Raw genomic sequence first — 10,500 nt, 5'->3', positions numbered from 1 at the left:
CAGAGGCAGGTGGATTTGTGAATTCAAGGCCAGCCTGGTCTACAAAGTGAGTTCCAGGACAGCCAGGGCTATACAGAGAAACCCTGTCTTGAAAAAAAAAAAAATACAGAAAGACCTACTTTAAAATGACACCAAAGTACCACATCATATTTACATATCAATTATCAAAGGAGATACCATTAACATTTTTCACTAGGTTATTTTGATAGGATAAACAGAAATGTTGTCCCAGTGCACATCAGGATATAGAAAGTGCACAATAATAACAATTTCCATCTGCTCAGAATCCCCACACTCAGTCCTAACATTTCAATTCCATCTACTCAAATTAGAGGCTGTCTCTTCCACTTGCACTCTAATGGGGTGTCTCCTTGTCTTGTCTTTCCCTCTTTAGCGCTCTACCCACTGGCAGGCTCAGGGAAGATTTCTGACTGACCCTTTAGGTACTTTTGTGCTTCCTCCCATGTGGACTGCCCAGTTCGCCCTGTCTTCCTAGCCCAGGGGCACTAGAGCTTGTGAGGTATGCCTCTGGCGTGCTGGCCACACCCACAGAGGTGCCCACTTAGGTTACAATAATGGTTGGTGTAGCCCTTACCTACATCCACACAGATACCCACGAAGTTTCCATTTCCCAGAACAGGTGTACTAATCTGAAGTTCATAAAGAAAAAGGAGTTTCAGGGTTTTTTTTGTTTTTTTTTTTTTGAGACAGGGTTTTTCTGTATAGCTCTGGCTGTCTTGGAACTCACTTTGTAGATCAGGCTGGCCTCAGACTCTGAAATCCGCCTGCCTCTGCCTCCCAAGTGCTGGGATTAAAGGCATGTGCCACCATGCCCAGCCCTGTTTCAGTTCTTCTTAAAGCTATGATCTCATCTTTCCTGCTGACACCTTCCCTGGGTACAGTAGCAGCTACCACGGGACTGAGCATGAACACAGAAAAAGACCTGGGTCCCTTGGGTAAAGCCGCCCTGCAGGGCACTGACAGCTGAATGCTTACAGGTAGCTCATGGCCCAGTGGGGAAGTGGGGCAACATAGAAAAGAGATGTTCACTGTTGCTCTATTCATGATATCCAGAAATTGGAAACAACCCAGATGTCTCCCAACAACAGAATGGATAAGGAAAATGTGGTACATTTATACAGTGGAGAACTATTCAGCTCTTTAAAAATATGACATTGTTGGGAATGGTAGCACACACCTTTAATCCCAGCACTCAGGAGACAAAGGTAGGAGGGTCTCTGTGAGTTTGAGGCCATCCTGGTCTTACCAGATGAGTTTCAGAGACAACCAGGGCTGTTACAGAGAAACCCATCCCTCAAATAAAATAAATAAATAAATACATTTTAAAATTGCAACATGACCTTTGCAGGCAAATGGAAAGAGCTAGAAAAAAATTATCCTGAGCGAAGTATCCAAGACCCAGAAGTATCTGTTCTCCCACTATACAAAGAAGCATAGAGCAGCCCACAGTACCTCACCCTGACTTCCAGGGCTGTAAGACACCCCAAAGGAAGAGCTCCACATGCTCTGAGGGCCTGTGCCAGCCTCTAGCGTTGGCCCTTGGCTGAGCACGGTGCAGACCCTCCTTGGCTCACCATACCCCACAGCCAGTTGCACTTCTCCATCCCACACTGTAAATGCCACATTTATTTGTTGGAGGCTCCAAGCCTTTATAAGAACAGAACAGCAGGGCTCCCCCACATGCTGCCCTGAGCCCAGCTCCTCAAACATGCAGGATGGAGCAGGAGGATAAGACCTGGTGTCTTCAGGAGCAGACCATAAGAAAAGCAAATTGTTCTATCGCATGCCCTACCCACCTAGCCTGCTCTGGCTTGCCAATAGGAAGGCAGGGCCGCCTGGAACCACTGTGGTAGCCCTTTTCTTGATTCCCTTCCCTCTGATCTCCCTGAATGTCAGAGCCATGATCCATGTGCTTTGATCCTTCACATGGCTGCCATTCAGGCTGCTTCTGTGCTTCTTGTCTCCCCGGTCAGGTTATCAGCTGGGTCTCAGGCTGCCATTCAGGCTGCTTCTGTGCTTCTTGTCTCCCCGGTCAGGTTATCAGCTGGGTCTCAGGTTATCAGAGTGAAGGCTCTCTGTCTTCACTCTGGGTACCGACTCAGGACTAAGCATTTGTTGGGGACTGAATGTGCAAAGGCCTGTCCAGAGAACTACCACAGGCTAAGTTGCAGTACACCTGACTCAGTTGTGACCAGCCATAGATATCGCCCAGCCTCCCGGGCTCCTTGTTGGGCCTGAAACATTTTCAGGTCTCAGCTTTCCATGGCCCAAACCAACGCCTCCTATTCCAAGAGGCTTCTCTGCCTTGGCCCCAGGTTCAGGGCTAGGTGTCTGATGGACAACCAACACGGTTACTTCAAGGCCTTGAGGACAGCCTCCAGCTTCATGACCACGGCCAGGTCACCCTTCACCCTCAGCCGCCCACTCATGTAGGCCCCCAAGGGCCGAAGTTCCTTGCTCAACAAGGCCTGCAGGTCTGCTTCGGCCATCTCCACCACCACGTCAGGGATGCCATCAGGCTCTCCATGTCCCACTCGGCCTTGTCCTGTTGAGAGGCAGCATCAGCATCAGTAAGAGGATGCTATGTAGGGAGGGGAGGGGTGCACATCCCACTAACAGGAGCAAGTGCTGGTTAGTTCAAGTTCTAGAGCTGGGGATGTGGGCTAGAACTTAACACACACACACACACACACACACACACACACACACACACACACACACACACACGAGTGTGCACGCAGTAGAGTAGAGGTGGGCCAGTGACAAGTAGGTGGAGTGCTGGGGTAGAGCCAGGCATGTGACAGGCCCTGCTATATATGAGGGCTCCTGGCTATCAAACTGAGCTGTCTTACATCCCAGGGAAACCAGAGTCCAGCTTGTCACTATGGGTTCATCATTCCCAACAGCTGTCACGAGCAGGGGGACAGTCTTTAAAAGACCATGGGGGAGAACGCAAGCAACCTGATTGGGAAGGGAAGGGAAAGACAGAGAGGACAGCCACACCTGTAGTAAGGTCCAGGAAGTAGATACTCTGGGTGCCACTGGACAAGATGACGTTGAACTGGTAGCAGGCCCCAACCTGGCTGACCAGTGCCTCTGACAGGAAGGGCTGCAGGGCAGTGAGGAGCCCCTCAGCCACGGGCTGCTTCGGTCTGGGCTCAGTCCCAGCCCCAGCAAGAGAGGCAGGAGGTTCTACTTCATTTATCATTTCCAAGGTGTCTACACAGGAGGCCAACAGGGTTGGGGGGCAGGGGGAGATGATAGAGAACAGGTCAGTGCTCTGCAAAAGGTTGGGATCACTCCATCCCTTTGTGAAGTTTCTTCTTACAGCCCTTCATCCTCTGTGAAGTTGCCTCCTCTCCTAAGAAGCTGCCTCTTGATTCCCTGCAAACAGCCCAAACCCATGTGTTTGAGCTACTCTGGCCTGGAACACACAGCCCTCCTTCCAGCTACCCTTGCTTCTTCTCACAGAGGCGACCTAGGGCCTCTACACACTTGCACACTTGGGCTCTTCTCTAAGCCCTCACTCTGGTCAGCTCTAGGCATGCGGTAGACTACATCAGCTAAGCCAAAGGGACAGGAAGAAAAGAGCACACCACACTCCTTACCTGGCCCTGGGGACGGAACACGTCCGACCGCTGAGTTCATACTTCCCCCTAGCAAGTGGAGGGCCAGCTGTTGGAGGGTGCTGTCCAGGCTGGGCACAGCCAGGCTGTCTTGCGGTGGCTGCAGCACAGCCTCTACTGCCAGCTCTACACGGTCGACCTCCAGTCCCCAAGCTCTGGTCACGTCATTGATCTCCAGCTGAGGGCAGTGAGGAGAGCACCCCCTTGAACATCTTCTCCAAACACCTCACTGTAGCCACACATGGATATAGAGGTCCCATATCCATGCTGGAGAAGCTGCCTGCTGGGGATTCAGCAAGAAGCACCAACCAAGCCGGGCGTGGTGGCTCACGCCTTTAGTCCCAGCACTTGGGAGGCAGAGGCAGGCGGATTTCTGAGTTTGAGGCCAGCCTGGTCTACAGAGTGAGTTCCAGGACAGCCAGGGCTATTCAGAGAAACCCTGTCTCAAAAAAACAAAACAAAACAAAACAAAAAGATCCATTTATCTTCCCTTTTTTTTCTTTGGAGGGGTGTATTTAAGACAGGGTTTCTCTGTGTAGCCCTGGCTGTCCTGGAACTCACTCTGTAGACCAGGCTGGCCTTGAACTCAGAAATCTGCTTGCCTCTGCCTCCCAAGTGCTGGGATTAAAGGTGTGTGCCACCACTGCCCTGCACATTTTATCTTCCTAAAGATGAGTTACAATGGGCTGTGCTTGTGTGAGGAAAATTTGGTAGCACCGTCTTACCTGAGCTGTACTGGCTAAACACTGGATTAGGGGTAGGAGCCCATGTTGGGCTGGCCTAGCACTGTCCTTTACCATGAATGGTCCTCAGAACCAAGTGGAATAATTTCTGAGCCTCTGTCCCCCTCCTCCACTAAAATGACAAATTTGGGCCCTCTCATAATGAAAATGGGAAGCTGAGCTGCCACTGGGTAGGTACAGGGACTCCGTAAGCCATAAATCGCCGGGCCTGGGGCCAGAGGACTCAGTTTTAGAATCTAGGATGCTCACAGCCCGGGGTTCCATCCTCAACTGGCATTGCCACAAAACAACAAAACAAAACAACTACTGTGCTATGAAAACCACTGTTAGGGCTGAACCCTGCTCAGTGTGGGTGCTCGCTGCAGGTGGATAAATGCTAGGCTATGCAACAGAAAGCATAAGCTGGATATGGGAGGGACATACCACCACATGCGTAGCACACAGGAAAGACGATAAATTCCAGTGTACCTAATTTCTCATATATACAGCAGGGACAGGAAAAAGATTCAAATGTTCCCATGTCTCTGTTCTGTTCCAAACAAGGAGAAAAAAAAAAAAAAAGCCAATAGAACCACATGTACAGGGATACCAAGCATTTGGCTGTACGCAGAGGACTCTGTTCCTGTCACCCACCAGAGCAGAAACTGCTGCGGAGGGCTCAAGGCCCAGGGCCATGATTGCAGTGGCTGTGAAGTGTAAAACAAAGCAGTCAGAGGCAGTGGCCCAAGAGTTTCCACTAGAGCATTTATTTTCAGGACACATGCTCAAAATGTGCACGACTCGGGCCACCCTCTGTTTCTCAACTCGGGGTCTCACCTAGAGTCTTTTCAGGCGGTTATAGTGTTGAAATGCAGTGATCTGGTCGTCATTCAAAGAGACCTGGCAGAGAGAGCCAGGCCCTGCTGCCAGACCCTGGGCCCCACCTTGTGAGAAGCCACCTACCAGGAGCTGGTCACCGATCTTGAGCTTCTCCATCTGGATCTCCTGCAGTGGCCTTCTGAGTAGGGCCTTGGTCATGGCGTTGTGGGCTGTCATGCGAGTGGCTGTGTTCAGGTCCTTCACAGCCATCACGGATAGCACTGGGTCCCAGATGCGGAACTGGACATCAGCTCCCACGGACAGCACGGCCCCATCCTTAGAGGCCAGCTGTTTCAGAAGACCACGATAGAGAGAACATTAAGAGGGCTGGAGGCTCCTGGGAGGTCGTACCCACCCAGACTATTCACCTTGACCCACCAGCCTGTCAGCCAGTTCCTCAAATGCAAAATGTTACCTCCAAGAAGACGGAGTCGGGTAGAGGTCAAAGCCCTGGCCTGTCCACAGTTCACCATGGGCAGGCCTCACTCCTTTTGTGCAGGGCAGCTGAGAAGCCTCTCACCTTGCAAGGAGGAACGTTGAAGGCTCGGGTTCTCAGATCCACCCTCTGGAAGGAGTCAATAAAGGGCAGGAGAAGAACCATGCCAGGCCCCTGGGGGTTACGGATCCGGCCCAGTCGAAACACAATCATCCTCTCATAGGTGGGCACAATCTAGTCAGGACGGCAAAGGAAAGGGTTTGGAAGTGGTCGGCCTTGGCTGGCCGATGTCATTAGCCAGGTCTGCCCTCTCTACCCAGCCAGTCGAATGCCCTTTGGTGTGTGTGTGTAGTGTAGGCCACAAGTCAACCCAGGCCACTTCCCATCTGTCTTTTTCCTCTGCCATGAGGTGAAGGGCTTCCTGTGGTATACCCTCACCACTGTGATGCTCTGATCGAACGCACTGGGTCAAGCCACCAAAGGCTGACACTCGTGAAGCTGAGAGCCAGTCCAAGCTCACTCTCTGGACTCTCACAGTGACAAGAACACTAACACGCTGGGCTGTGCTTAGATGAGCGACACCAAGCTCAGAGACAGACCTGCCCGTCAGTGAAAGGGGCATGATCGGAAGACAGAGCTCAGTGATGGGCCATGTCTTAGTCCCTACAAGTACTGACTTGATCAGGGAAACTTCACCTCTGGGGCCCAAAGCTACCCATGACTCATTCAACAGAACTGTTTGCTCTTGGATTAGTGGAGGAGGAGGCTAGGATGCTCTGATGAATGCCCTGGGCAGATGGTTTCACTACTTTCAGATCCCTGGCTCTCCTTGATAAACGGCTAAGTCTAAATTGAGAACTAAAAGCCAGAGGGGCCAGGTCTCCCAGCCGTGGTCACAGGACATTTGCTTCAATGGCACTGACTGTAGAGGTAGGACTTGGTTTCACCTCAGTGCTCCCTTCTAGATTCACAAACACAGAGGCTTTCTAGGGACTTCACTGTCTAAGCCATGCCAAGGGGGAAAGCCTGCCTGGGCTTCACCTACCCTGGAGCTGTCAGATGTGTTGTTCAACTCCATCTGTGTCACCTGCCCTTACCTATCAAGCAACCGTTATGGAAAGCGAGACCTGAGTTTCATTATTCCAGCTTGCTGGGTATGTTGGGTGCTTTTCTTTTAATTGGACCTGAGCCAAAGGGAGGATGATTTTGCAAAGGAATATATATGTCCAGATTCCAGGACCTAGAAAACAATTTCTGCTCCTTCCTGGCTCCCGGGATGCCATCGGTTCAGTCTGGGCCTCAGTTTATCCATCTGAAGGATGGGAACTGCCCTAGTTTCTCATGTTGCTGTGATCAAAAGAAACTTGGGTCCAGAGGCAGAGGCAAGTGGATTTCTGAGTCTGAGGCTAGCCTGGTTTACAAAGTGAGTTCCAGGATAGCCAGGGCTACACAGAGAAACCCTGTCTCGAAAAACCAAAAAAAAAAAAGAAAGAAAGAAAAAGAAACTTGGGGAGAAAAGAATTTATTTGGCATCTAGGTTACAAACTATCACTGAGGGAAGAAACTAAGGCAGAAACTCAAGCAGGAAACTGGGGGCAGAAGTGAAGCAGAGACCCCAGAAGGATGATTAGTGCTGTCTCCCCCTCCCCCGCACTCCCCAACTCCCAGTCCCCCACCTGACATGCACATGGGCTTGCTCAGCTAGCTCAGGCCCAACTCTCTAGGGACTGCACCACGGGGGCTGGGGGGTAGGCCCTCCTACACTAATCAAGCAATCAAAATGTCCCCAAAGATGTGGCCACAGGAGCAAATCCCTTAGTTGAGGTTCCCTCTTCACAGGCATGTCAAGTCGACAAGCAGGATGAGCCATTATAAAATGAACAACCCTTGCCTTACCAATTTCCTAGAGGTGTGATAGCATTTAGAGGCCAAATATGGGGAATCCACTCCTCAAAGCCTTCACTGTGCCTCCCCACTTCCCACAGCATCCAGCCAGCCTTACCTTCAGAGCAAACCAGCCGGAAATGGGGAAGGTGAGCAACAGCAGCAAGAACCCCAGGACACTGACGAGGCCATGGCAGAGACAGGAGGGCCAGCTTTCCGGCGTGTCTGGGGACAAAAGAGCAGAAGCAACCACAGAACACCAGCTGGGCCTGGCAGGACAACTTCAGGCACAGTGTCCCAGAGTACAGTGGGCCATGTGTATGTTTTGCCTGTGTTCTGCCCCAGAGGCTCCCCATAGCGAGTTAGGGGCCTCCATCATAACTAACCCGTACGACACCCTACACAAGACTTTTCTTTCCTAGGTGAGAGCCATCGAATCTGAGAACACGATCTATTCGATTTCTCATTGCTGGACATAGCACGAACCAACAAGCCCTTGCCTAATGTGTACCGCCCACCCAAACCTGGACTAGAGCACTCATGCGGGGTGGAGCGGACACTGCTGGTGTTAACACATTCTATCGGCTGCCCCACAAGTATGCTTTCAAGGGGTCATTACAGAGAAAAGGCCTCAGCTACTAAGGATAAAACTAACACTCATGAGTAACAGTCACAGTGGGACTAAAGTGTCCCTACCTTTCTAGTCTTTATATATATATATATATCACTTCAATTCAAGCCGTTTGGAGGGAAGGGCTGGGAAGATGAGGCTCAAGTCAAGGATTCTGAGGTTCTGAAGCCTGAAGAACTAAGAATCATGAATGGGTGTTGAGCAAACAGGCCCAGAATCTGGGGGTGAGCTTGCTATCTGCTCTCTCCTCCCCAGCCCTAGACAGGAAAGTGACAAGAGACATCTGTTCTATCCTTCAAGAAGCCCCTGCCTGCAGGACAGTCTAAGTCATAAACTAATTCCTGACCTCTTCAGGAAAGGAGGAATCCTTGGTCAGAGGCAATCCTAAGAACGGGGCAGAAAATGGGGGATTCATTCAGCAATGCCAAAGCTTTCAATGCACCGTCAATCCAGAACCACAGAGGACCCGGATAGCCAAGGTTGGTCAGGCTTTGGAGTGAGAAAGCCAAAGCAAACAATCCAGGCAGCCTGCAGGCCCAGCTTTCTGTTCCACGCATCTTCACCAGGACACAGGAGACTCCTGCTCCCTGCGCTTGCTACCCTAGGGTGACTCTTTTTCCATTTCTCTACAGATGCCTTGTGGGTTGTGGCTTCCTCTGCCTAGGGTTCTGTTTTCTTTCTAAGCATGATGGGCTATCCTGGAAATAGTAACGGGATGGGCTAAGATTCGGGAAGATGGGGCTGCGCGGCTTCTAAAGCTACAGCTGGTGCCGTAGGGAGAACAAATCGGTGGTAGCATCCCGAAACCTTGTCTGGCACCCTCTTCATATCCTATTCCCTTCAATCTCCTTCCTCCTAGAGGCAGAAAGTACAGGTCTTGGGGGTACTGACTAGCCCCTCTGTCCGCTGTGCTGAGCAGCCACTCACCGGCCCCCGGCCCCACGCCGCCCGGCTCTGGGGACAAGCAGCCCTTCTGCGAACCCAGAAAGCCGAAGCTCGACTGCTGGAAACGATCAAAATCCCCTAAGGGCAGTGCCCGGTAGCCAGACCTTCCAAGCATGACTTCTAACCGAGACACGCCCCGATCTTCCCCTGGGAGACTGCCCTGCCCAGCCGGTGGCAGCTCCGCCCCTCCTCGTCTCCACTGCTTCCGGTTTCACTCGCACCACAGTGTGGGATCAGGAATCAGGCTGGGGCCATGCCCGCCGCCCCACAGCACCCCCTGCGCTGGGAGGACCGAACGGCGGGTGTACAGTTTGGGGATGTGGCCTGGGTTCTAAGGTTGAGGATCTTGAGGTTTCCTGACCACCTCCTACCTGGCCTTAGGAAAGGAGGCAAGGAAGTTTGGCTTTAAAGGGGCATTACAGAAGCGTTTTCTCCAGAAGCAGGGAAATGTTTTTGGCCACAAACCACTCCTCCAAACTCAACACACTTATGTGTTATGGGTGTGCTTATCCAGATGTAGAATTTCTTCTGGTGTGGTCAGCAAACTGGTCATTTTTTGTTTCTTTGTTTCCTCACAGCCAAGAAAACAGAGCCTGTTTTCTGTCGTGCAGAGTCCTGTTCTTATTTGCTTAATGATGGCAGATCCAAGTCACTGTGGATAAGTTGAAGTCAGAAGGCTCCAACTTTGGTATAAAAGAAAAATTTCACATGCAGACACCCCAGGAATCCTGGCAGTGGATGGTGGTGGTGGCAGCAGCGGCGGCGGTGGCAGCACACAGCATTACATGAGACACAGCATTACATTGATCCAGGCACTTGAGATAGCTTTGTCTTTCCGTGGCTTCAGAAAGCCCAAATGAAGGTAGAAAACGTACTCCAGTAGGATTTTTGGGAGGCTGGCAGAAGGCCATTTTACAAAGCAAGGAGAGACGAATCTTTCCCAGTCTCGCCTCCCCGGATCCCTGCCATAGCCCATTTCTAAGTTCCTCTGCCTATGACTGCTAAGCTGGCTAACTTTATGTCAAGTTGACACAAGCTAGAATAATCTGAAAGGAGGGAACTCCAATTGAGAAAATGCTTCCACAAGGTTGTGCTGTGGGCAAGCCTGAAGAGCATTTTCCTAATTTATGATTGATGTTGCAGGGCCCATTCCATTGTGGGTGGGGCCAACCCCGGGCTGCTGGTCCTGGGTTCCTTAAGAAAGCAGGCTGAAGCTGGGCTAGTGGTGGCCCACGCCTTTGATCCTAGCACTTGGGAAGCAGAGGCAGGCGGATTTCTGAGTTCGAGGCCAGCCTGGTCTACAGAGTGAGTTCCAGGACAGCTAGGGCTACACAGAGAAACCCTGTCTCGAAAAAC

General features: G+C 51.4%; 1 protein-coding gene across 3 annotated transcripts; it reads right to left on the bottom strand.

Annotated features, from left to right (window-relative positions):
- Positions 1-1,629: 1,629 nt before the first annotated feature.
- On the bottom strand, positions 1,630-9,302 carry Stoml1 (stomatin like 1). 3 transcript variants are annotated; one of them, XM_021207044.2, is made up of 7 exons: positions 9,127-9,302; positions 7,687-7,793; positions 5,769-5,918; positions 5,333-5,536; positions 3,630-3,825; positions 3,025-3,240; positions 1,630-2,566 (listed from the first exon to the last, which is right to left on the bottom strand). In XM_021207044.2, exons 1-7 carry the CDS (start codon positions 9,257-9,259, stop codon positions 2,373-2,375), a joined length of 1,200 nt encoding a protein of 399 aa, XP_021062703.1. In that variant the 5' UTR covers positions 9,260-9,302; the 3' UTR covers positions 1,630-2,372. The 3 variants fall into 3 exon arrangements, with proteins under 3 accessions (XP_021062703.1, XP_029399654.1, XP_029399653.1); XM_029543794.1 differs by having other exon boundaries at positions 9,249-9,263; XM_029543793.1 differs by having other exon boundaries at positions 7,687-8,376; positions 9,127-9,152.
- Between the last annotated feature and the right edge of the window lie 1,198 nt (positions 9,303-10,500).

Source organism: Mus pahari, chromosome 10, assembly GCF_900095145.1.
Source record: "Mus pahari chromosome 10, PAHARI_EIJ_v1.1, whole genome shotgun sequence".
Classification (NCBI taxonomy): domain Eukaryota; kingdom Metazoa; phylum Chordata; class Mammalia; order Rodentia; family Muridae; genus Mus; species Mus pahari.
The sequence above is the reverse complement of the archived record's forward strand: the minus strand, read 5'-3'. Positions and strand labels throughout refer to the sequence as shown.

What these genes read in the sequence shown, in the direction of transcription:
- Stoml1 (XM_021207044.2), bottom strand. Translation starts at nt 9,259, where the DNA reads ATGCTTGGAAGGTCTGGCTACCGGGCACTGCCCTTAGGGGATTTTGAT. An exon ending in TCAACGTTCCTCCTTGCAAG is followed by an intron (nt 5,537 to 5,768) that starts GTGAGAGGCTTC and finishes CTTCTGAAACAG; the next exon opens with CTGGCCTCTAAGGATGGGGC. An exon ending in AGATCGGTGACCAGCTCCTG is followed by an intron (nt 3,826 to 5,332) that starts GTAGGTGGCTTC and finishes CACTGCCCTCAG; the next exon opens with CTGGAGATCAATGACGTGAC.